This window comes from Choristoneura fumiferana, chromosome 25, assembly GCF_025370935.1.
Source record: "Choristoneura fumiferana chromosome 25, NRCan_CFum_1, whole genome shotgun sequence".
NCBI classification, from domain to species: domain Eukaryota; kingdom Metazoa; phylum Arthropoda; class Insecta; order Lepidoptera; family Tortricidae; genus Choristoneura; species Choristoneura fumiferana.
The window spans coordinates 5851697-5878128 of record NC_133496.1 but is presented as its reverse complement, the minus strand read 5'-3'; the positions used below and the strand labels follow the sequence as shown (position 1 = coordinate 5878128).

At 38.2% G+C, this 26432-nt stretch overlaps 1 protein-coding gene across 3 annotated transcripts in view; it reads left to right on the top strand.

The window, feature by feature from the left end:
• Gyc88E (Guanylyl cyclase at 88E) overlaps window positions 1–26432 on the top strand; it is a 136059-nt gene that overhangs the window by 101212 nt on the left and 8415 nt on the right. For all 3 annotated transcript variants that reach the window (XM_074107496.1, XM_074107497.1, XM_074107498.1), the window contains exons 5-14: window positions 661–784; window positions 1761–1902; window positions 7682–7808; window positions 14027–14231; window positions 18424–18570; window positions 19122–19254; window positions 20937–21164; window positions 22582–22812; window positions 24548–24718; window positions 25637–25742. In XM_074107496.1, coding sequence (XP_073963597.1) covers window positions 661–784; window positions 1761–1902; window positions 7682–7808; window positions 14027–14231; window positions 18424–18570; window positions 19122–19254; window positions 20937–21164; window positions 22582–22812; window positions 24548–24718; window positions 25637–25742 — 1614 coding nt within the window. The remainder of the gene's footprint in view (window positions 1–660; window positions 785–1760; window positions 1903–7681; window positions 7809–14026; window positions 14232–18423; window positions 18571–19121; window positions 19255–20936; window positions 21165–22581; window positions 22813–24547; window positions 24719–25636; window positions 25743–26432) is intronic.

Below are 26432 nucleotides of genomic sequence, written 5' to 3'. Positions count from 1 at the left end.
AAATATTCAACTTTAAAGTGCAAATTTTCATTAAAATCGAGCGTCCCCCCCTCTAAAATCTAAACCGGTGGGTGGAAAAAATTGAAAAAATTCAGGATGGTAGTAAGTACATCAAACTTTTAAGGAAAACTATAACGGCTAAGTTTGCTTGAAAACTATTAGTAGTTTATGAGTAAATAGCAGCCTAAGGTATAAAATATACCTAAACTTGGAAGATTCCGTATAAAAAACGAAATCCTTAGAAAAATATTACTTAGTTTTTGAATAAAATCTCTTACGGTTGGACGGTCAGACAGACGAACACAGCGAAACTACATTGGTTTAATTAAATCTATGAATGTAGTTTTAGTGAACTGAAACAATTACTTTGCTCACCAGCGACCTGAGCTCGTTTATGCAAGATATTCGCTGCACTTACCAATCCGCGGTCTCCACTCGAGAATTTTTCGGCCCCAACAGTCATCTGTTCTTAGTGCTATATGGCCTGCCCATTGCCACTTCAACTAGCTAATTCACTTGGCTATGTCGGTGACCCTTGTTCTTCTACGTATCTCCTCATTTCAGATTCGATCCCGTAGAGAAACCCCAAGCATAATATAGAATAGGCATTCTATAACACGATAATAAAGAAGAAACCTGACAATTTAAATCTTTTTGCAGATCAGACATGGTGGTGCGCAGCATCGGAAACTCGCTGATGGTTATATTGCCAGATTTGGTGGGAAAAAAGATCACCAACTGGTTCGACTTGGTGCGGCCACTGATCGCCTTTAAATTTCAAACTGTAAGTATCCTAGGGCATGTCTATTAGAAGCGATTGGCGCGTTTCTTGCGCCACATTCTCGATGGCAATGATTGGATAAAACGCTGGTAGGATAAAAAAATCTCATAAAAGCCTTTACGGCCTACTTATAGAATAAACGTATATATATTTTTTTATGAGATGGCAATCATTATGTTTTATTTATTTATTATATATTTTAGTTATATATTTTTTATTTAATTAAAAATCATAAATAACTTTCGTGTATTTCAGTCATAGTTAATACCACAATCGGGACTTATCACGCTAAACATACGAGTAATAATTATCTTGACGTTCACGTTCGACCAAGTTCGCGTTCGTTGACGTTCGGTCAGTCTACTCGTGACCACGGCCACTGTAACGTGGTCGAAACCTCGCGGTAATTACTCGTGTGTTTAGCGTGATAATGATAAGCCCCGGTTGCAGTATTAACCATAATGAAATGGTTCGTATTCATAAAGCTTACTCTGTTCTCTTGCTTCGCCTTTTCCCGGTAGTCTGTAGAAAACGGGCGAGAAATGTGTAAAAATAAAACATTATAGCAACACATGAAGTATTTATCTTTGTGTGCACAATTTCCCTGTAGCCACCCAAGGCCTCGTCCCCAAATTGCCCAATTTACGAACACATCGGAGGCCATCCAAGGGCAACCAATTACACAGCTACTTTATTAACTTAAGAGAAACAATATCGGGGCTTAACTGCAGAAACGCGAAGGTTTATTTCGCAGAAATTAAAGTTACAAAGTTCATGTTCCATCATTGAACAACGCTCGATTAAAATTACACCATTTATTATACCATGTCAGTTATTAGATTTCCGTTAACTATAAGGGAACATTCAACAGGTTCAATTAAGTTAATACTTACCAAGTATATACTAGTAGCCTAACCTAAGGAGAGAGGAGATGTGCTATAGATGTGTTTGATATCCACCAAGTTAACTTCTGTTCTAGATCCTAAACCGCACGAACAACATTTTCGAGTTGGTGACAGTAGAAGCGGTGATCCATGAAAAGACGACGGACAGGAGGAATGAGATCATGAAACTGTCGGACGAGTCAGATGGAACCACAGAAAAAAACTTGAGGCTTAAAGGTAAATTACATTTTAACATAGAATGAATGAGTATAATAGGGTAGAGTCATAAAAAATCTAATTAGTCTGTCAGTTGGATTATATTGGACAAGTATTTTTTCTTATGTCAATTAAACAAAAAATAATGAAGATTACAGCCATCTAATCTGATGTCTCGTCTCCCCATACCTTAATGTTTTTCATTTTTGTAATAAAATAGGTAGTTATTTGTGTCACAAGGAAGCAAAATGACGTATTTACGGCGAGGGCCGTACATTGAATCCAGAATGTAACGAAGGATTCCACAATAGAATCTTAAAGTAGAATCCTGAGCGTAATGAGGGATTCAAGTTTTAACGTCCAAGATGAAAATAATTTTGCTCCCGAGTGACTCATACAACCTTTCACGCCGAGTATAACGAAAGTTGAATAAAACAATTCTTAATATAATCAAAGAGCAACCCGCATAAAAATGGCGTGGTTTTACAATTATCAACTTCAAAAAACACTTAAAAAAACCTTGAACAGAAAAGTAGCACTTTGATCGCTCTCATTAGGGAGGAAAAGGTTACTTTTCTGAATGAGAGGTGTGAAAAGAAAAAATACATATTCAATATTTTCCGATAATTTAACTGACGGAATAAATATGAAGATTTTTTTTATTCAGGAAAGTACCCAATTGCACAGGCTCGCTAGTCCTCTAACTTTTAAAACGCTGACTTTGGCACACAATAAACTTATAATCGTATTTGAAGTCCAAATATTTCCATTTCCCGTATGACGGACGGACGGACCCATATCAAATCCGTAATTGAATCTGTCAACATGCTCCGATGACGGCCAATTGATAACCAATATTCAATAACTTAAATAATGGGGGTAGGAAGGAATTGAGGGAAAAAGTGGGGAATTGAGAGAGGATTTTGATAGGGTAGTTTAGTAACTGCACTGTAAAGCCGCTTGTAGACATCCGTTGTTCCACCGGACCGGACAACGGGCCGTTTTTTTGGCGGACTCGCAGTGTTGTATGGCTCATAATAAACGTAGTGGCTTGTTCGGCTACCAAATTTTGTCGGATGCATCACAGCAGGGCTACTACGAAACTCGAAACTCGAAGTTCGTATCGTACCGACCCTCTCGCTCTCGTATTAAATAGTATAAGTGTCAGAGGGACCGCACGACACGAACTTCGAGTATCGAGTTTCGTAGTAGCCCTGCTGTCTCCCTTCAACGCGACGCGCGACGGACACCGTTCCAGCGGCGTATAGAAAGAGCGGTCTTCCATGCATGCCAGTATATTAGTGTGCGTGGACGTATACGCTACCAGACGTATCGTCCGTTTTCTGTAAATTAAGAACGGCACACACATCCATTTAATAAAATAAATACGTGTATACAAGGATATGCGTTTATTGACTGTTCGTTGTCCAAAATATTGGACGTATACAAGCGGCCTAAGGAAAGAAAGACAGATTTATTATTTAAGTAACGGCCCCACCGCTGCTTAAAATACGGAGACTGCACGGAATCTCAGTGACGTGCCGTAACCATCAGGACTTTACCAGTGCCCTTAGCGTAAGTTTTCGGTTACAAAATACGTCTCGATCGCGTTCGCGTTAAAATCTCAATTTGTATGGAAACACGAACAGCGCCTCTAGCGGAACGTTTGCGATGTTCGTGTTTCCATACAAATTGAGATTTTACGCGAACGCGATCGAGACGTATTTTGTAACCGAAAAATTACACTAGGGGTACAGCTCACCACCAAAAGTCGTGACGTTTACGGCAAGTCACTGCGAATTTGCACCGTCTGCGTATTTTGAGAAGCTGTGTGTAGGGCATGCGATAAAAACGGTACACATACGATACGTCACTGCGTCTCCGTACCGTCACTGCGTCTCCGTACCGTCACTGCGTCTCCGTACCGTCACTGCGTCTCCGTACCGTCACCGTTTTTTAAGTAGCGGTGGGGTTGCTCCTTTAAAGGTACAAATAGTATGTGCAGCGATTATGCTACTAAAGACACACTCGACGAGTAGCATGGGAAGTGGTGAAGAAAGTAGGCAGAGACGTAGTGTTACGTTACTCGACATGCATATTTCTCTCTCTTTTCTTGTTACGTGGATGACTGCGACCCGTTATTTATAGGCTGAGCTGGTAGAGTTAAATATCTTTATACCTTTTTTACATATGGCTATTTGTGCTGTGACATTTCTAGTCGTGTTATAGTTTTATTGGCAACTCTTTAAATTAACAAGTAGACCATTTAAAATTCTGATAGGTACTGAATAAATATATTATCTAAATTTACTCTACAATTGTATTATTAAGCTACCTCTGTCATAATAAACAAAGATTTATTCACCAAAGTAAGTTATTACTTGTAAAACGCGCGAAAATAATAGGTACACGAGAAGCTACTTATCCCAAAGGACAGACCATCTGTCCGAGTTAAATATGGACTGTCAGCATTATAAACAATATTATAAACATTTTTACTTTCCATCAAATTATTATTCAGTAGGATAATGGTTGACCAGTTGGGGTACACATGTACACAAAATGGTTTACAAGTGAGGTACTCAATTTGGTTGACCAGTTGGGTTGCTCAAATTGATTGACCAGTTGGGTTGCTCAGTATGATTGACCAGTTGAGGTGCTCAAAATGGTTGACCAGTTGGAGTGCTCAAGATGATTGGCCAGTTGGGGTGCTCGAAATTCTATCCTATATCCTACTAATACTATAATTGAGAAAGTTTGTGAACATGTTAAATGATTCGAGATTTGGTTGGACGTTTTGATGTTTGTTATTCGGTCACGCAATAACGGCCTAACGCCTCTATTTGATTTAGATGAACCTTCGAGTACTTACAGATACGCAAATGTCTGGAGTGAGCCATAGGTAAATAGTGGTAGTCAACGTGAATAGGTGCGGTGGTGCTCGTCAATGGATTTCTTCCAGTGAGAGAGATAGTTTTGTTAAATCCACTCACGATTGTTTGTTTGAGCGGAATACAATTTGGATGAGCCTCAAAGAAGGAAATCAGGGTATTTCTAAGCCAGTTGATTTTTCAGGGATGTCAATGAAGAAACGTTACGCTTATGACGGACGAAGATTGCCAGATGTCATTAATTTGCATTTGAAAGGTAGTTTGGGTGTTGGAAATGTGAATGAGGGTATCTGTGACGAGCTAATTGGCGTTAGTATCTTGAGGTCTGTCTGACAACTTTGACATTTGTGCCTCGCTTGTGATTGGTTAAATAGCTTGGACCAATCGGAAACAAGATGTAACGTGAAACGGAGCTTTCGATACTAACGCCATCTATCGAGTTTTCGCCTGTCAAGAAACCCTCGTTGCCTTCAGTCGCACTTTATAGTACGCTCCAGTGGTGTAGCTACAGGAGGGCTAGACGGGGCTGTGTCCCGGGCCCCCAATTTTAAATAGTTTAGTTGGGACCCTAGTTTATTTTTTGCCCCAGGGCCTTTGGTTACCCAGCTACGCCACTGGTACGCTCATCCACCTAAGCACCTCAAGAATTGAAATGGAGGAAAAAAATACATTGCTAAAGTGCCTATACCTATTTACGTGAAAGTTATTTAATGTTTTCAAAAGGGGCGCCCAAAGTCAACAGCTATGACGTGATTCGGCGTCTGTAGGTCACACTAGGATATATACGAATACGATCGACAGGATCGACCTAAAACATTTGTAAATACAAATTAAATGTGTATACTTTATGTTAGCACTTGATTAGGTTTAATGTACCTAAGTAGTTTTTACTTGCACTGAGACGCACTTGAGTACAAAAGTTAATCACGATATTGAGGGCATGTTTGCCCCTTAGGCCTGGGACACATTATAGGCGTTTTGAAGCGGACGCGTGCGTTTTACACACACATATTATTATAAAAGCGCGCCTCCCTACGTGCACCAAGTCTTAGACGTATGTATACCGGGTCCACACATTTGGCAAGCGCCGTCAAACGAACAGGGCACAATCAAATATAAGAGTAGGTACAGTCAACGTCATAAATAAGTGATAATTTCTGTACCTTGTCGCTTTCAGCCGTTAAACGATTTCGTATGGCTTTTCAAACATGACGTATAGTAGTGACAAGGTGAATGACGGCAATATATTTTTTAGTCCCCCGCCCCCTTCCCTTGTCACACTTATTATTGGCAGTTCGTAATATATGGGTAGCCCCAAGCAGCGACTATTTCTGTATTATATCATTATTAGTGTTTGCCCAAAGCTTCGTCCGCATGACGCGGGAACTTGGTGCTTTCCCGGGATAAAAAGTAGGTTACCTATATTAATTTGGAATATTTAATTAATTAACTTTATCTTAGTGAAAGAATTCTTACTTCCAGAAATTATCCCAAACATACAAACAAGTGAAGATTGGAATCACAATCTATTAGAGAAGGCAACATCTGTCAACTCATGCGAATGGAAATACGGGAACAAAAACAAACACTAATGGGGAAAAGTGAGACTGAAAATGCTTTGCTAAATTAGCGAGTTAGGAGCTAATCAAGCTAGACAAATGCGTGGACCCATCATAACATGATACTCTTACAACGGGATGTCTTATAAGCATTAAGATGTTAAGAGCATTTTCGTACTAAATACTAAATTTCGTAGGTACTTATGGAAATATCTTGAGAATTATGTCAAAGAATTGTTGTTAACGATCATTTCAGTAAAGCCGATTGTAACAGTAAATCGCTTCACAATAGGATTCCACGATCTTTGATGTCCCAATACAATGACGTTAACATTGAAACTTAGGGTAAAGCAATTTCTTACATCGCACAACAGGATTCTACTTATATTGTTTCCATCGGATCCTCAAACCAACAACCTTTATTCCAAGTCCTTTTATGTTCTACGTACGCACTTTTACTTTTAGCTTAATTATTTTTACGCAGCAATTTTTACGCAGATTATTGATTGGCAGACCACGTTTCGCCGAGTAACGGTACACCGATGAATTTGTACGCAGATGTACCTATTGTTTCGCAGACTAACGTTTCGTAACTCAACCTTTAGTAGACTATTCAGTTGGCTTGTGAGCAGTAAGCCGATAACAACTATTAACAGAAATTCGTTTAGCCGACTTCACTACACATTTTCAACGTTTGCTCGAACAACTTCCGCTTTCGAATTTGTATTTATTTTATATTGAAGTCAAAACAAACTAAGACGCGACGCCAGCAGTTCGGTTCAGGCAATTCGCAATTCTACCTAACACTCCTCCTCGCTGACGCTCGTTGTCGCACCTAACTACACATTTTGGTGCCATATGATAACTCTGCTTATCGTGTTTCGGCGAACAGTTGTTCGGTTGACTGAATCAATTACGAAACAAACAATCGACTAAAAGTAAATCTACATATCGCTATTCTTCCTACCGACTACTCGGCGAAACGAATAATAGGCTTATAAACGTTGCTCCGCCAAAAGAAAAATCTGCCAATAGTTGTCTCATCATCATCATCCCAGCCTATATACGTCCCACTGCTGGGTACATGCCTCCTCTCAGAACAAGAGGGCTTGTTGAATAGTTGTCTGCGAAACGAAAATCTGTGTAATTAAACTCGGCGAAGCGACAGTTCACCAATAAAATTACTGATTATTAATAAACGTAATTACTGTTTAGCTTAATAACTACTAATTGAGAGAGCATGATAAATACGAACTTTTCCTAAAAGTATACGATGGAAAACCATTATGTACTATACCTGTAAGATTCTTTGTGACATTAGGAAGATCTAAAAGTTATAATGTGATCCAGGTCAAATGATCTACATGGACAACTGGCGAATGATGATGTACCTGGGGACACCGGTTATGCCAGACCTGTCAGCGCTGGTCTCTACTGGACTCTACATCAACGACTTGTCTATGCATGACTTTAGCAGGTAAAGATACATGTAATTGAACGCATGAAATGAATAAATGAATGACTGATTGACATATTTGTTGATTTTTTTGCGGCGTGTGGGGTTTTGCGCGAAAATAGTAGAATTTGATTTTTTTACTGCTTCAAAAGGAAACACACCTGAGTATTCGATATTAATTAGCATGTTATGTTTTTTGTTAAAAGTGGAAACTGTTGTAGCTACTGTAATATTTTTATGTGTTTTATACTTTGTATTATTTCTAGCTGTTTGTTTTCCTAAAATAAATAAATAAATTAATTAATTAATTTTAGCTTGATGCCTCCTCTCGTTAATGAGTAAAAACCGGCCAAGAGCGTGTCAGATACGCCCAGAATAGGGTTCCGTAGCCATTACGAAAAATCAAGCAATATTTTTCCAAGGATTTCGTATTGTGTACGGAATCTTTCAAGTTTAGCTATATTTTTATTTAATGAATGAAATGATTTTTTTATTTTTGTAATGTCTCTGTACCGTGTCAGTACTTAATCACGAAAAACTTTTTCACAAATGACTTTATCACGAAAAAACAAATCACGAATAGACTTTCGATCAAAGTTTTTCGTGATAAAGTTTTCGTGAAAAAGTTTTTCATGAAATAATACTAGTGCCTCTCTGTACTGCTTTTGGTGATCAATAAGGAATATTTGTATTGTATTGTATTGTATTTTTTACCTTAGGCTGCTTTACTCTTAAACTACTAATAATTCTCACGCAATCTTAGCCGCTATAATTTCCCTTGTAAATTTGATATATTTACTAGCATTCTGAATTTTTTCAATTTTTTAACCGACTTCAAAAAAGGAGGAGGTTATCAATTCGGTTGTATTTTTTTATTTTTTTAATGTTTGTTACCTCAGAACTCCGTCATTTATGAACCGATTTCAAAAATTTTTTTTGAGTTCGTCTAGGAATGCTTTCAATTTGGTCCCATAAGCAGCAAATTAGGATCTGATGATCGGATCTTAAGGAAATTGAGGGAACTCTTCAAATATTGTAGGGACACCTATAGTAATTTGGATATATTTAGCAGTAACTCGTGCATTTGCTCTTGCAAATCATAATTTGGTGAAGTGGAACTGATGATGAAGACCAGATTTGACCAACGGAACTACTACTATCAATAACAAGTATTGCACGGGTTAAATTTAAATTATCATGATTAATATACTTACCTAGATAAGCAACTAAGAAGAAGCTTTAAGTTAATGATTCTTTCGAACTGATCTGATGCTGAAGCCAGAAGGTAGGCAACGGAACTCTGTTATAAAACAACGTAACTAAGTCGTGTTTGAGCTTAATGGAATCGTTGTGAGATGTTCTTTGGCTACAAATCACTAAAAAGTGATAAATAAAAAAAAAATTAACAAAAAAGTAAAACCGACTCCAAAAAAATAAAAAAATAACAAAAAATGGAACCGACTACAAAACCCTTGAAAATATTTTTCTAGGTAAGTAGGTACGTACTAGCTCGAAGTCGGTGACTCAGCACGACCCAGCAGGAGGGATTGAAACCCATAGTATGTACCTAGGTGAGGTAGACTATTGTGAATTGTCCCACTCCTGCTGGCTCGTGCTGAGGCACCGACTTCGAGCTAGTACGTACCTACTTACCTAGAAAAATATTTTCAAGGGTTTTGTAGTCGGTTCCATTTTTTGTTATTTTTTCATTTTTTTGGAGTCGGTTTTACTTTTTTGTTAAAATTTTTTTTTATTCCACCCATCAGTTTATATTTTAGAAGCGCTCGATTTTAATGAAAATTTGCATTTTAAAGTTTAATATTTCGCAAAGAGATCACTGAATAGAATATTCGTGCCAAATTACAGCTTTCTAGTACTAACGGTCTTTGAGCTTAGCCGTGGACGGACAGACAGACAGACAGACGGGCAGACATGGCGAAACTAACCTAAGGGTTCCTAGTTGACTACGGAACCCTAAAAAGGGTCTTGACATACGGCAACAAAGTAATCCTTAAGGGTATCATTTTTTCCTTTCGAGATACGGAACCTTAAAAAGGCTAACATTGTATGAGATCGGTTGAACATAATATTCAGGGAGCTACAGAAACGGAAACGGAAGCAAAAGTTTCAAATTCTGATTCTGAAGAACACAGACGAAAACTGAAGCAGAGTTCCGTTACATATTTAGCATAAATTATGGGGTTTTGGTTATAATTTCAAATGTCGTAAAGGACACAATGGCCTCCTTAGATCTTTGTGCTTTCTGTCTGGGTAAATTGAGTTCAATAAGAGCTTTTTACGACGATCTGTTGATCTCGATTTCGTGGCTGAGAGTTCAAACTTCATTAGCATAATTTTTATTTCCACAACAATAATAACAGAAATTTATTTTTCACTCAACTTAAGGGAGTGAAAAAAATAAGAAGATTATAGAACCTTAGGCATTTCTACGCGATATACTTATACTACGCTTAAAGAATGATGGCCAAATTGGCCCATTACAAATCTCATGTATAGGTACCATGTGAAAGCTACATAGTTACATAAGCTTCATTTTCTACTACGGGGACAAACTTCAAAAACCCCGGAGAAGAGAGTTATCAGCCTTCAAATATACACACACACACAACGTTTATTACTTACTACACTAGCTGTGCCCCGCATGCGTTGCAATCTACGAATAAATATTCGTTGCAATGCTATTTCCCGTATATCCGACTCACGCTTGACCGTTTTCCTCCCAGCCTTCTAGTCGTCATAATAACAATTACAGAAAATAGTGGGATCAATAAGCCTACATACGTTCTAATTCTATTGGTGATTGGGCTGCCCGGGTACCATACATTTTTGCCCGTCATTCTTTGGCCAACTCTCTATATTTCGACGTATCAACCGTGTTATGTTATAGGTAGGTTTTCCGTACTGCTAGTAGGGTCCAAATTATTTCCTAACTTAATTAGGTCCTGGCAGATTGCTGACCGCTGCTGCGACCACCGCGGTCTTGGGGTAGAGCAACTGGACCGGTCGCTCTTTGCGCCAGATGACAATTAGCGCTATTTTCCAAAAATTTTGGTGGCGCCTTTTGAGACGCGGAAACGGTGTAGACCAGTGTTCCACAAATTGTGTGCCGCGGCACACTGGTGTACCGTGGTCATTAGTTGGTGTGCCTCGGGAAAATAAGGTTTTTCGGAAAAACTGTTCTGTTGATTCATAATAAATGTTGATTAATGTTACTTAAAAACTGATCTTTCTTTTATGGTGTATCTCCAAAATTTTCGCTTTCCTAGCCTTACCTTGAACACAAAAAGCTTGCAGAACACTGGTGTAGACAATCTCGCTTTATCTTGATTAATGCCTGGTTCACATTATTTCAGTAAAACCGTTCCAGTATAGCATGACACTGCGGTGCTCAATCGATCTTGTGTAACTCGTTTGGATTGTGACCCCGCAATGTATCCCTACTGGCATGATTTTATTGGAATAATGTGAACCGGGCATAAGGGCTAGAGCCAGCGCTGGCTGCGATGCGCTCGCTTCGCTCGCTCGGCTCCCGCGTTGTGGTCGCAATTATACCCAACACTCATCGCTTCACTTGTTATTTTACCTAATTGACAAGATTTCATATTTCTAAGACTATAATTTGATTCGTTCTCTGTATTCTGGTTAGAAAGAGAAAGACGCTGATATTTTTAAAATTTCGCTACGATTATTAATTAATTTATTACAACGTTTTAAACTTTCGTGATTATCACTCATAGTCAAAACTTACTTGACTATAATTTATTACAATAATTCTGGTGAAAAAGGCAAAGGAATTATATCTATTATGTGGTAGTGTTGGCAAATTCAGCTATATATATATATCATCATCATCATCATCCCAGCCTATATACGTCCCACTGCTGGGCACAGGCCTCCTCTCAGAACAAGAGGGCTTGGGCCATAGTTCCCACGCGGGCCCAGTGCGGATTGGGAACTTCACACACACCATTGAATTGCTTCGCAGATTTGTGCAGGTTTCCTCACGATGTTTTCCTTCACCGCAAAGCTATATATATATATATATTGTATTTTTTTAAACATGGAGAAATAAATATTTTCCCATGTTCAGGAGGGAAAACTCTTTCGATTCCTGTAGTAATTCACGGTGTTCAAGAAATGAAATCTTGTCAATTATCCAGAGGCCGTATTGCCTAACGTCTCAGGCTCTCGCGATCAAAATCAAATGACAGATTTCGCATACAAAGTCTTTGATTGAGATCGCGAGCGTCAGAAATATTAGGCAATACGGCCTCTGAACCCAAATTAACTTTAACAATAAAAGTGACCAATTACATTACCGAAATAGCTTTGAATCGTCACCTACTGGGCATTAACATGTCTAGCGCTGGGACATTCATTTTAACTCGAATCATAAACAATTGGACAAAACAAACTATTTTAGTGCTTAATCAAGTCACATAATGTGTCCGTTTGGTTGGAACATTGTCTTTTGGAACAAACAGTTTCAAGGTGGCAACTTTGTTTACAAGAAACTAGCGTACATTTCAACTTTGATCGTTTGCTAATATTTAAAGTCACATCAAAAGCGGAATACGTTATCTTTCTACCAAGCCCGTTAAATGATATTTAAACTTTGTATACTTACTCTGTTCATCATAAATATACACTTGATAATAGAAACGTTAGATATTTTCGACCTGCTTTTTATTCTGACGTTAATAAAATATGAGATACTAATGACTAAGTGCTGAGTAATAATTAAATACGAAGCTGTAAAAAGTGTGAAGCTGCAATCTCGACTTAAATATTGCTGAAATAATCTCAGCGTTTCGGCTACATTACAGCAGCCGTGGTCAAAAGTGACTGAAGTGTATGTAGGTTACCATGTTTGAGTATCCACATGAGCAGAGACGTATTTAAAGATTTGGCATTTGATGATAAAGGGAGGTAGGTGGGGTTAAAACTATATACCTACAGTAAAATATTATACGCCGTGTTTTTCTTGATTTTCTTTAACTTCGACAGACCGCTCAGTTCGTAGATATAAATTACCTGGTAATATGGTAATTAACTTCCTGGTCAAATCGAAAAAATCTTTTTTTAAATAAAGAATTTTTTGTGCATAACGTGACTTGATAGTCATTGTTAAAGGTTAATTAGACGTCAAAAAACTTACTTTTTAGGGTTCCGGAGCCAAAATGGCAAAAATGGAACCCTTATAGTTTCGCCATGTCTGTCTGTCTGTCTGTCCTTTCGCGGCTTTGCTCAGGGGCTATCAATGCTGTAATTTTGCACGGATTTATATGTAAACTATGCCGACAAAATGGTATAATAAAAAATTATAAAAAAAATCCTATAGACGTAAAGTGGGGGTGTTTTTTTTTTCTCATCCAACCCTATAGTGTGGAGTATCATTGGATAGGTCTTTTAAAACCATTACGGGTTAGCCGAGACGATTTTTCGATTCAGTGATTTGTTTGCGAAATATTTAACTTTAAAGTGCAGATATTCATGAAAATCAAGCGCCCCCCCCCCCCCTCTAAAATCTAAACCGGTGGGTGAAAATATGGATGGTAGTAAGTATATCAAACTTTCAAGAAAAACTATAACGGCTAAGTTTGCTTGAGAATTATTAGTAGTTTAAGAGTAAATAGCAGCATGGTATAAAATATACCTAAACTTGGAAGATTCCATATGAAATACGAAATCCTTAGAAAAATATTACTTAATTTTTTCGTAATGGCTACGGAACCCTATTTTGGGCGTATCCGACACGCTCTTGGCCGGTTTTTTAACCTCTTTCTAAAAATATAAGAACTAATAATCAAAAATACTTTAGTAACGGAATTTAAAAACATAAACTAGGGTTCTTACACATGAACACGATATAAAAGCGCGTCGTGCTACGACACGGCATCGTTTCACGATGAGACGTCGTGTCGTGGAACTCGTGGAAATCTCCGAAGGATTGCACCGTGATTTGCCACATGACACGAAGTCACATCGCAAAACGATGCCACGTCGTAGAACGACGCGATATCGAGTCGTGTTTATGTGTAAGAGCCCTTATACTGCTGGACTGCGTATAAATAATTGCGCACTTTACGAAAAGGATATAGACTGAACAATCCAGTTTTTAGCACGGATAAGGCTTCTAGGCGCGGATAAGGTGTCTATTTACGACATTTCTTGAGCAAAGTAAATTTAAAATTCTCTGAAACCCTATCTAATTCCAGAGACCTAATGCTAGCAGGAACTCAACAGTCCGTCGAGCTGAAGCTAGCCCTAGACCAGGAGCAGCAGAAAAGCAAGAAGTTGGAGGAGTCAATGAGGAAACTGGACGAAGAAATGAAGAGGACAGACGAACTGCTGTACCAGATGATACCGAAACAAGTTGCCGATCGACTGAGGAAAGGAGAAAACCCTATTGACACTTGCGAGGTAAGATTTGTGAAGATCACATGGTTGCACCAGAATGCTATTTCATCTTCAATACGAGGCATAATCGGTAGTGTTTATTTGGTGATAAATAACAGAAAACACACACAGGTAATACATACTCGTAGAAAAATTTCTCAAGGGAAGCAAAGCGACCTATCTCTCTGAAGCGAAATGGCCACCATAACACAGTCTAACAAGTTTCCCTATATAGGGAAAACTTGTTATACTTTGACATCCTAGTGGTTTGACCTATCGCCTCTCAAGCAGAGGGTCGTGGGTTCAAACCCCGGCTCGCACCTCTGAGTTTTTCGAAATTCATGTGCGGAGTTACATTTGAAATTTACCACGAGCTTTGCTGTGAAGGAAAACATCGTGAGGAAACCTGCACAAACCTGCGAAGCAATTCAATGGTGCGTGTAAAGTTCCCAATCCGCACTGGGCCCGCGTGGGAACTATGGCCCAAGCCCTCTTGTTCTGAGAGGAGGCCTCTGCCCAGCAGTGGGACGTATATAGGCTGGGATGGACTTTGACCATAAGATGTAAGATGGTTACGATATAAGCATAAGATGGTAAACTTTTGTCTTTCTCGTGCGATGTGTGCCAAGCAAAGACCACGAGCATCTTATCGCATCATAAAAATCCCGCGATTTTACTCACTTTGATACTTTTACTGGAGTAATATTTATCTTTAAATCCCGTCATCGCGTAGTTCCAGGCTGTTTAACGATCCCACAGCATCTATCATGGGGCCTACCACGCTCTCTTAATACGATTCAGTTTAGGCTCTAAACTGAACTGCATCGCTATTTCGTATAGTCACCAGCATTAATATCTGCCACAGCGAAGCGTGCAAAATATCTGACACGTCCTTCCGGCCCCAGAAATAGAGTCGTATGAGATATTTATGCACGCTTATTGTGCCAGATATTGGTGCTGGTGACTGTACCACGACGTTACTTTTGCGATTCAGTTCAAGCACGGTTCAGCGACAGCGATACAGACATTTTCATTCACTCACTTCAAGCGGTTTTCGTACCATGACGCTTAACTTGAGTGGGAGAGAGTCAATTCTTTTGGAATTTTAAGTGTTTTACTTGGAATATTTTTAAATTTCAAGAACTTTTAAACTTTTATTCAAGTTTTATAACTTTTCATAGGTACTCACGACATTGTGCTTCTTAACTCCTCATTGATAAAACTAATTTTCAGTAGAAAAGAGACTCGTGGGTTAGTGACTGCGTAAACATTTGATTTGTAATCAACACAACGGTTGCTAAGAACACGGAATGACATAGAGTTATGGTTTTCCAAAATAAAGAGGTTTTAGTATAAAATATTTGGTTTGCATATAGCGGCATCCCTTTCGCGACTTAGCGTTTCAGTTTCGGACCAGAGACAATATCGGTCTTTCATTCACTTGTAAACCATTGAGACTCAGCTCTGAGAAATAAACGTCGTGGTACCAATTTCAACGATTCAGTTTAGGTGCCTAAATTGAACTGCTTTGCGTTTGGGTCGTTTATGAAAAGATCATGGTAGGCCTCCAGTGGTGACTAATTTTAATTTTCGTAATAACTTGTAATTACTTGAGACAGTGAGAGCAGTATAGTGGGGTTCCAATGTAAGAGGATATTAATTTCAGTAATTTTGTACAGCTGAAGAACTTTTCGCTGCTTTTTAACCGACTTCAAAAAAAAGGAGCAGGTTATCAATTCGGTTGTAATTTTTTTTTATGTTTGTTAGCTCAGAACTGCGTCATTTATGAACCTATTTGAAATTTCGTCGTTCGTCCAGGAATGCTTTCAATTAGGTCCCTTAAGCACCAAATCAGGATCTGATTATTGGATCCTAAGGATGCTCTGCTGGCTCGTGCTGAGGCACCGACTTCAGACTGGTAGAATTTTCATGTTTTTATAAAGTCAGTTCAATTTTTTGTTATATTTTTTTTCACTGCAACAAATCATGTTAACATTTCATGCACCAGTCAAATAAATCATCGTGAAGTTGATTGTAAAAAAGCCCCGGTATGCTATTTAGTTTTCTCGACTGTACTTATATACGAGGAGTGTTAAAATTATTCTGAAATATTTCAGTCGATGGTTGGAATCCCAGCCCAAATGCAAACCCCAAAGCAAGAGGATCTCTAGATGATCATTGTAGTATGGTAATAGGCCACTTTCAGTGTTTAGCAGTAACAAAATAGCTTACTGCTACATAAACGAATATTGCTTGTATCAGCGACTATTCATTGCATGCTCCCGCATTCCCTTTCATCAAGAACATCTTATATTACATCATACATTAAATGTACTAAGAACAGATCTTTCTAAATTCTCGTAAGAGCGGGAGCTAGCCAAGTCCTCATTCTTTAACGGGAGCGAAACCGGGGTAAAGGTAGTTGTACAGTCAGCATCAAAACTAGCTGGTTACTTTTGTACTTTGTCGTTTTACAGCCACTTAGCGCCATACAAGATTGGCAAATGTGTTAATGTGAGAGTAAAAAATTAACCAGCTACTTTTGATGCTGACCGTACATGTAGTTAATGGGACTGAAAAGTACACGTTAAGTTTCCGAAATCACAAAGAGGCATACGCACACTCATAAAATTTAGTTATATGGTTACTGTTCGATCAACAACCGCTAACACTACACCCGAACCCAAATCCCTTCTGCAAACAACAGTCCGTGTCCCAACGCACTGCAATCAGCTCAACAAATCAGCTCAAATGCCAGCGACGCCCTTCGGAGCCGGTTTGTCTTACGAATCCGCTAATATGGATTATGAGTTATGAAGGCTTTTAGGCTGGCGTGCTGTGCGGCGAGCTATTTCCCAGTTCATTGCACAGCCGGTATGATCACTATGATAACAAACAACAATCAAAACGCGCAATGTACTAAAAAATCTTCCACCACTCTAGCAGTCGCTCCTTTATAGATAAGCCGTGACCTTTATGATGACGGAATATTACTTGAATAATTATCGAACTTAATCCAGTTCCGCAGCATCGCATTAAATCCGCCGTATTATCAAGGATTTGGGCTCAAGCAATTAGGGAAGTAAACACTATGTTCTATCAATTTATGGGTGGAATCTGAGATCATGAGATGCACGGTTCTATGTCGCTGTTATTAATTGCATTATTTTCCGGAATGGAAAGTCCCTCGACCATAAGCAAAACATGTATTTTATCTTGACTTTTTGACTTATGAATCAAGCAGCAATTCAAAGTTTGAAAATAAACTCAAACAATACATATGTACCTACTTACATATAATATAACTTAACCAACAAAAAGTTGGGTGAAATAAGTAAGAGATGAAACTACTGCTTTCATCCCGTAAAATAATTATACTGAGCAGCAAAAAATCTGGCCTTCAAATGTATGCAGTAATTGGTAATTTTGTATGTAGAGTGGGCCAAATTTTGTGCCACTGATTTTGTGTCTGTGATCTATTTTAATGTTAAAGGTTTAGTTTCATAATAACAGGGGAACAATTTTCAATTGTTTTTGCGAGTTCAAAGTCGCAGACAAAAGCTGGATTGAATTATAGCAATTTAGCCGAAACTCCTGTCCTCGCTAAAACTACCCGCATACTAGCAATTAACAAGACTACTATAATCTTTTACACGATTCTCTTCCTTATCTTTGTGGATTGACCCTATCAACACATTTTCCTCAAATGGGATTGAGTTGACGACATAATACGCCATTCTGGGCCACCCTCAATTAGGATCCGTGGAAATCAATCCATTTAAATCCCCCAGAGCAATGTTACACTTGAAGAAAGGGCACCAGGATGGCAGTTCTGCAAACTAGATTTGGCGCGCTTTGTCGAATTTATTAACTCTTGAGCCACATGACTGTACTTAACTTTATGTGTTTTAACTTTAATTGGCTTATGGTATGGCATCTCGATTTTCAGCAGTAACAAAATGTATGTAAGTATAGAACTGTCGCGTTGAACCACTAAGTTTCACAACTAAACAGCAATTTAATTTATGCATCCAGCAAGTGATCATATCAAAGTCACGGAGGATATTGTTATACATTTAATATAATGTTTACCTACACCTATGTATGAACATAAATAAGCATCAATTTCTTCAATTAAATTGTAGGCATCAGTCTTTACACAGATTACGGTAAATCAACTCTCCAAAAAATTGTTTAAGATTCGTTGCGTTTCCAGATGTTCAACAGTGTCTCAATCCTCTTTTCGGACGTGGTGACCTTCACAGAGATCTGTTCTCGCATCACCCCTATGGAGGTTGTCTCCATGCTCAACGCCATGTATTCCATCTTCGACACGCTGACAGAACGCAACCGCGTCTATAAGGTGAAAACATTGTACAATATTAAATACTATTTTGTGAACACAACTCAAAAAGCAAGATTGAAATATTACAAGCAACAAAATATTCGAAGTTTCTATAGCTATAAAATGACGATTTACTTTGTCATCACTATCAACCTACCTATATTTTTAATCATATTTATCATAAGCAACGTGAGAACTACATGCATTTAGCAAATTTATAACCCTCGGTTATGAATATGGTGATCCCGTACCTACCTCATCAAATACTTAAAGGATTTTTTAATAATTATTGTCATCGAATTTTTTTAACTCGATTGCATACAACTCTAACTCTTTCTTCGGAATTCGGTCCTTGGGCATAACACTACTACTAACACTACCCTAACACTACCCACAAAAAGATCTTTCTATTGTGGCCTCTGCCCACACGTGTAATAGTGAGATATTTAGTATTTGTCCTGTCAAAATTAGACACTGATATGCGATCTCTTACTTAACCTTCTAATTAGCTTTTCTGCATAATACGGGAAAAGTTAACTTGCTTAACAAAAAATTACATAAATTTTAAGGTGGAAACAATAGGGGATGCTTACATGGTAGTGTCGGGAGCACCGGAAAAAGAAGATAATCATGCAGAAAAAGTATGTGATATGGCACTTGATATGGTTGACGCTATCACAGACCTTAAGGATCCTAGTACAGGTAAGTACGTCCTTCTTCTAACTTAAGAAAGATGCGCTCGTCGTCCTCCTGCCATTTTACTCGGTCATCGTTTCAACGAAGTAACACGGCACGCGACATAACATTCATCATCATCATCATCATGTCAGCCGAAAGACGTCCACTCCTGGACATAGGCCTCCCCCATGGCTCTCCACTCAGACCGGCCTTGTGCTTTTCGCATCCACGCTTTCGCTCCATCTTGTTGGAGGCCTACCGACAGCACGTCTCCCGGTCCGCGGACGCCATTCGAGAACCTTTGGACCCCATCGGCCATCAGTCCTGCGAGCAATGTGCCCCGCCCACTGCCGCTCTTCGGGCTATGTCGATACCTTAGACATTATAAAACACATGACATAACATTATATATTTTTTCACCTCAGCACCTCAAACAGGCAGGTTTTGCTATGAGAAATCAGTGCTCACTCCGTGAGACAAAGTAACTTTTTAATTATTTATTTTCAAATTCAAATTCAAATTCAAATTTACTTTAAAAGCTGAAGATAGTGTTGGGTCCACTCACGGAATTCCAAATATTTGAACTTCACTTTGATCTGTCACTTTCACTTCAACACGAAAAAAGCGAGAGATAGGATCAAATGTGTTGATTACAATTTTAAATTAAATTTATGGCATTAAAAATACATCGATACCTAATAAATTACATGACAACGAAATATTTCCAAAATGTAAATTTTCCCGCTCTTTTAATAAAGTATGCAACCTCGTTGCACGAAAGCAGCTTCTCTTGTTTTTTTTTTTAAAAAGAATTCCGTATACTGCCTCTACAGTTGAAACAAATATTTCTCAAATTGAATGAATTTGTAACAAATCTATTTATGTTTATGTAACGGAAATCTTAAAAAAAAAAATTATAGGTTTAACAACATTTATAATACTTAGATTATAATAATATGTTTATTGTGCAACCTTTTTAATGGCCCAAAGATGGGTTTTTGGCAGTATTAAAAATAAGTATGACATAATTATGTTACAAGAAGTTCTAAGTTCAAATTACAATGCATGTTATGAGTTATGAGATTTGTATTGTACCTACCTACTTACTGGACACTTTTTCGTTCCGAATTCAAAACCTCTCTATTTACCGCTTTTCAACAATGTTTTCGAAGATGTAATCGCGACTGTTCGTATAATTTTTGAATAAGGGTTTTAAATGTGATTGTTATATTTGTTTCCTAATAATCGGATTATATTTAAAAATTGTGTTTGTTTTGTAAACAGGTAGGTTTATGTGGTTTTATTCTATGTTACATTTAAACTATGTTCTCGCTGCTGAGGTGAAAAATTGTATGTGTCACACGAGACCAAAGTTTTTTTGCATCTCGTATGTTTGAATCCCTTGCTGCTCTCAGGATTCTAACCTAGAATCACTCGCTGATGCTCGTGATTCAATTATAGAATCCTTCGCTTACTCGGGATTCAAAATCAACACTCGAAACAAAAAACAACTTTGCTCACTTGTAGCACAAATAACTATTTTTTCTATGCACTAGTTTTGAAAGTTTCTTGAAATTCAGTTACAGTAATCAATTTCACAAATTTGATTGGGTAAAAGATCATATAAATAAAAAACTATGCAGTAGAAAATTAGAATACCTAATATAGAAATGAGTATGCTTTACTTTGGTACCATCATTTTACAGGATCTCATCTCTCAATAAGAGTCGGAGTTCACTCCGGGGCAGTAGTGGCCGGTATAGTCGGCCTCAAAATGCCACGCTACTGCCTCTTCGGAGATTCTGTCAATACTGCCTCACGTATGGAATCGACGTCAGAAGCCATGAGGATCCACATATCGCAGACGACGCAGGAGTTGCTGTCGCCGACTTACAAGGTTACCGAGAGAGGAGAGATACAGGTTAAGGGGAAAGGTAAAATTTGAAAACAAAATTATTTTAATAAGAATATTACTCGTAAAAGTGACAGTTAAAGGCTGATACAATTACATGTTTTCACTTTGATGACAGTTTTTTAACAGTATTAAGAAAATCATGTAAAACCAAAAAAATAATCGTATTAAATAGATATCTACCTTTCTTTCACCGAAAATCTCGGTAAAGAAACCTCGTGAGGAAACTGGCATACACGTACGAAGCAAATCTATGGTATGTGCGAAGTTCTGTGCCCTTAGTGTAATTTTTCGGTTATAAAATACGTCTCGATCGCGTTCGCGTTAAAATCTCAATTTATATGGAAACACGAAGAGCGCCTCTAGCGGAACGTTTGCGATGTTCGTGCTTCCATACAAATTGAGATATTAACGCGAACGCGATCGTGACGTATTTTGTAACCGAAAACTTACACTAAGGGCACTGAATCCGCACTGGGCTCTCGTTTGGATTACAGCCTAAGGCCCCTGTTACACATGCTCGTTAGTAGCACGAGAGCATGCTACTACCGAGCAAATGCTACGTAGCATGTGTGAACAGGACATGCTACGTAGCATATCGTAGCGTATGCGTATCGCGCATACTTTTTAGTGGCATGATCTCTAATAGCAGGCCCTAGCTGCTATTTTCGAGCATGCTAGTTGATGCGGGAGTGGAAGGGGGAAAGGTAATAAGCAAGTGTGAACGCGTTTTCTTAATGAGCATGCTAGTATTGGTAGTGCCACGAGAGTTGTAAGCAAAAAAAGTTACTAAAAGTGAATTTGTTATAAATTAATTAATTTACTACCGTCGAATTTGCGAAAAGCCGTAACGGCCACAGGGTTACAGCCGTAGATTTTGAGATTTTTGAGCCGTAGAACACGGTAATTCAAAGTCAATTCAAAGTCAAAATATCATAATTAAATTTAGGCTATAACAAGCACTTATGAATGTCAAAAAAAATCTACCACCGGTTCGGAACAAACCTCTGTTGAGAAGAATCCGGCAAGAAACTCAACGAGGTATATTTTTTTAAACAGATTTACCTACTATTGCCGTGGCAACACTGACATTGAACTGACAGGAGCATACTATCACAAGGCATGTGTATCGGAGTGTTTGTTTTGAGCATGCTTATTTAGGAGCATACTCAAAACTAGCATGCTTATTGCTAGCAAATGTAGACAGTTCATGAGCATGCTCATTAGTGGCATGCTCATAAGCATTCTTATAAGCATGCTAGTAACGAGTATGTGTAACAGTAGCGTAAGTCTTCTCATTCTCAGAGGCGGCTGTGCCTAGCAGTGGGATGTTTACAAATTGGAAATGATGATGATTATCTACTTGCCTTTAGCATGCATGAAGTAGCCCCCGGGTTATTTCGCTTACTATCTATTATAGCATACTTTCAAATCTTCAGGATCAATGAAAACCTACTGGCTCGAAGGCCGAGAGTCCAGACCTTCACTCACCAAGGTGATATCGCCACAACTCCTGCCTGGCATGGAACCAGAGTGGGAAAGAGCTGCTGACGTAAGAGATAGCATCGCAGAATATTCAGCTCAGCAATTCCTGAATAAAGAAAACGGGACTCTACAAAGCCTTCCGAATGCTGTGCATTCTGAACCGAATTCGCTGGTTAGCGTTTCAGGTTAGTAGTGGATATTATGGTAGCAGTAGAAACTAAGAAAGTAGCAAGGGTAACTATAATATTAGAAATATGTAGGTGCTTTTCGAAGAAACAACGGTTTGACTTAGGGTGTGCCACAAGGTTGCATTTTAGGTATGTTTTGTTGAAAGACTTGCAAGAATTCAATAAACAGGCTAAACTAAAATCAATTTAGTTACATTAATACGATGCGAGGAACCAATAGAAAAGTACCAAATAACCTCCATTATATTATGAAAGGAGTGCGGAAGTTACATGCGAGTAATTACCACTTCAATTAATTTAGAATTATTTATTTTCAGGCAACTTGGCCCATTGATAACCTAACTATGTACGTATACTAGGTACCTGTTTTTACGTGTACATACCACATACATCTTTTTGCTACCCAATTGGGAGCAAGCCTACTAATGCGGTAATAATCAATCGGAGTGTCAGTCAGTCAGTGGGTCAGTTTGGCATTGCAGCTCCAAAATCTACCGTATAATCAAATAGACATACCACTGAGTTGCCAAAGATTATTTTGAGTGACGAAATACAGTTTGGAATATTGAGTTTAGCTTGGTGTTTATATTTTTTGACTCAGAGAAATGAAAACCGTTTCCGATTAATTTATTGTGTGTGTGATTAAAAAATATTGTGATGCGTGCTTATTGTGCAATCAGCTGAGTGATCAAAATCTGATCAAAGTACTAAACTTGTTAAGATCCAGTTGTAAAAAGCATCTAAAATATATCTAGTGATATCCATGAAATTCTATAAAATCGTGATAGACGTGGAAAAAGTCTGGAAGTTCGAGTGTCAATAAATAAAGTGAGATGAAATTTACTATTTAACGGCCTTGGCTTGTATTTTATTGAATCAGTTTACACCGAAGTAATCACAGTCAGCAATAATTTTAAGAAAGTCAATAAAATAATTATAGAACTTTATTTATGCTTTCACTTAGGCACTAATGCTTATCCTTTTTAGATACCCATAAATTTCTACCATAACCCCTTCCTCGCATTACTCCAAGCCCTCTCTCATCTGCACTGCACAAAATATGTAAGTACCAAGTCGAATTTGCAACTGCGTCTGTACTAATTAACTATCATAATAAATTAGTTTATTTGAATTCGAATTCCTAAAAATATTATTAGTCCGTCGGTAAGGTTATCAAAAAATAGTGGACTCGGATTTTTTCGTCTTTCAATTAAAAAATAACAAAAGTACACGGTGATTTTTAATCAGTGATCAGTAATTTTAGGTACTAATTCAGTAATTGATAGCGGTCACAATTAAGTTACACTTACATGTAGGTAGGTACCTAACCGCAGACTTTTTTCTTTGTTATTTTTTATATTAAAAAATCTTTATCACCCTACTAGTGTTCTTGTCGATGAGCTTACAACCTCTTTCAAAAGCTTTATAATTTAACTTAATAAGTATGAGTAATAAGTTGCCATTGTCAAAGTCGTGAATATTGACGTAAAACCTACGACTTACGGGGAGTTCCCCGTAGATATCTACTTCACTTCAATAATTAACGTAGGATGACCATGTATTCGGTAGTAATTGGTTTTAATAACTTTATTAGTTGTAATTAATTAAACAACGAGCAAATTTCTTAAGATCTCGCCTACTGCATTTAATCGTGTACCTACTGCAGTTTCGTTTCTTTCGGCGGGCACTGATATTACTTTCAGTTGATTACTCCCGCATCATGTGTTTCCAGGGAAACAGCTCGGTCGTTCCCCGACGGCCCCACTCCGGACTCCTCAAAGCCCAGCCACGCCGACTGTCATGTCTCCGACAGAGGAGCGACGGATCTACTCGCCTGTCACCTTCCAGGATGTCGCCAGGAGGAGCATAGCCAACTCACCCAACAGAACAGAGAAGGCTCGAGGTAATTGTAATCTTGATTTATAAGGAATACGCCCTAAGGCCATTATAACTCGTATTGTCGAAGCCATTCGGAATCACAATATCTACATTGACACTTTCGCCACATCTCTTAGTCAAGCTAAAAAGGGATAAGGGTAGAAACAGATTGTGAATACGAGAGCGAAATCCTTGTCCCTCTGAATTAAATTATTTATTTAAGCCTGGTGGTTTGACCTATCGCCTCTCAAGCAGAGGGTCGTGGGTTCAAACCCCGGCTCGCACCACTGAGTTTTTCGAAATTCATGTGCGGAATTACATTTCAAATTTACCACGAGCTTTGCGGTGAAGGAAAAACATCGTGAGGAAACCTGCACAAACCTGCGAAGCAATTCAATGGTGCGTGTGAAGTTCCCAATCCGCACTGGGCCCGCGTGGGAACTACGGCCCAAGCCCTCTTGTTCTGAGAGGAGGCCTGTGCCCAGCAGTGGGAAGTATATAGGCTGGGATGATGATTTAATATTGTGTATTGAACACCAGAATTCAATATTGTGACTTAAAAAAATTATAAACAGAGTAGACAGTAAAAAGGCGGTCTTATGGCGGTATATACCTCCAGACACAAATATGAACAGGGTAAAGCAAATTGCTAAAACAGAGAGTAGAAATTATAACTAATACTATTAAAATAAATACGAATGATCAATGTAATACGAGTACAGTGCAACTAGAATATCGCTCTAGGATCATGGATTTTCATTATTTTTAGAAAAATTCAAATGGGATAGAAAATAAAACCAATCTTTTGTTTCAAGTTCCAAACTACATATTAGCAAACTAGTTTGTGTGTTCATATACGTTAGTTGAAGTCAAAAGATAGGTACATTAACGCCTTGTCAGCACTCGTAAATCGTTGAACTATCGAATTTTCCGTTCCTCACAGGTTCAAGATCTAACTCGACGAGTTTCGGCGGCGGGTGGGCGGACGCGGAGTCGCTCGCTACCAACACAGCCCGCACTGTCGATGTTGACAGTTTTAACCCTATTTGGTGAATATACATTTGCTTCATCATCATCCAGCCTGTACCTTGTGTTAAAATTTATCGGGAATATTTCATTAGTTTTTTTAATACACAGAAATAGGCTTGTGTTTTTGCACTGCTTTTATTTTGTGCACTTATAATATGTTATTTGCGAATTAGCGAATAAACGTTTCTATTTTCTATTTCTACTAGCTTTTGCCCGCGACTTCGTCCGCGTGGAATAGTAATTTTGGGAAGTATTTAATTTATTTAGGATACCTATTCTGCCAATAATAGTACATAGAAACTTCTACGGTTTACCGAAAATAACCTATTTTAATACATTGCTATAAATATAAACTATTTTTTTTTGTTCTTCCATCCATCCATCCACCCGATGTTCTTTGGTAAAACATAAATATTTTGCGGGTAGCTACAATTTAGCAATACGACGTGTATTCTACCCTGCCAACACAAAAGGACTACTTCATAGTGAACTCTTGACACCTTACGTCCTTTATTGTAAGTTAGGAGGGTAGGATTATAATTAAGACGGCATTTTTACTAAGCATAGCTACACATATTTCCGATAAATATACTTATATGTAGTAATTCGTTTCACTTTTGCGAGCACACACAAAATCATATATTTTAATTTTTTGTATTTCTTTTTTTTTTTTTTTTTGTTTTATTTGTGTTTGCTGTTGTTGTTTTTTA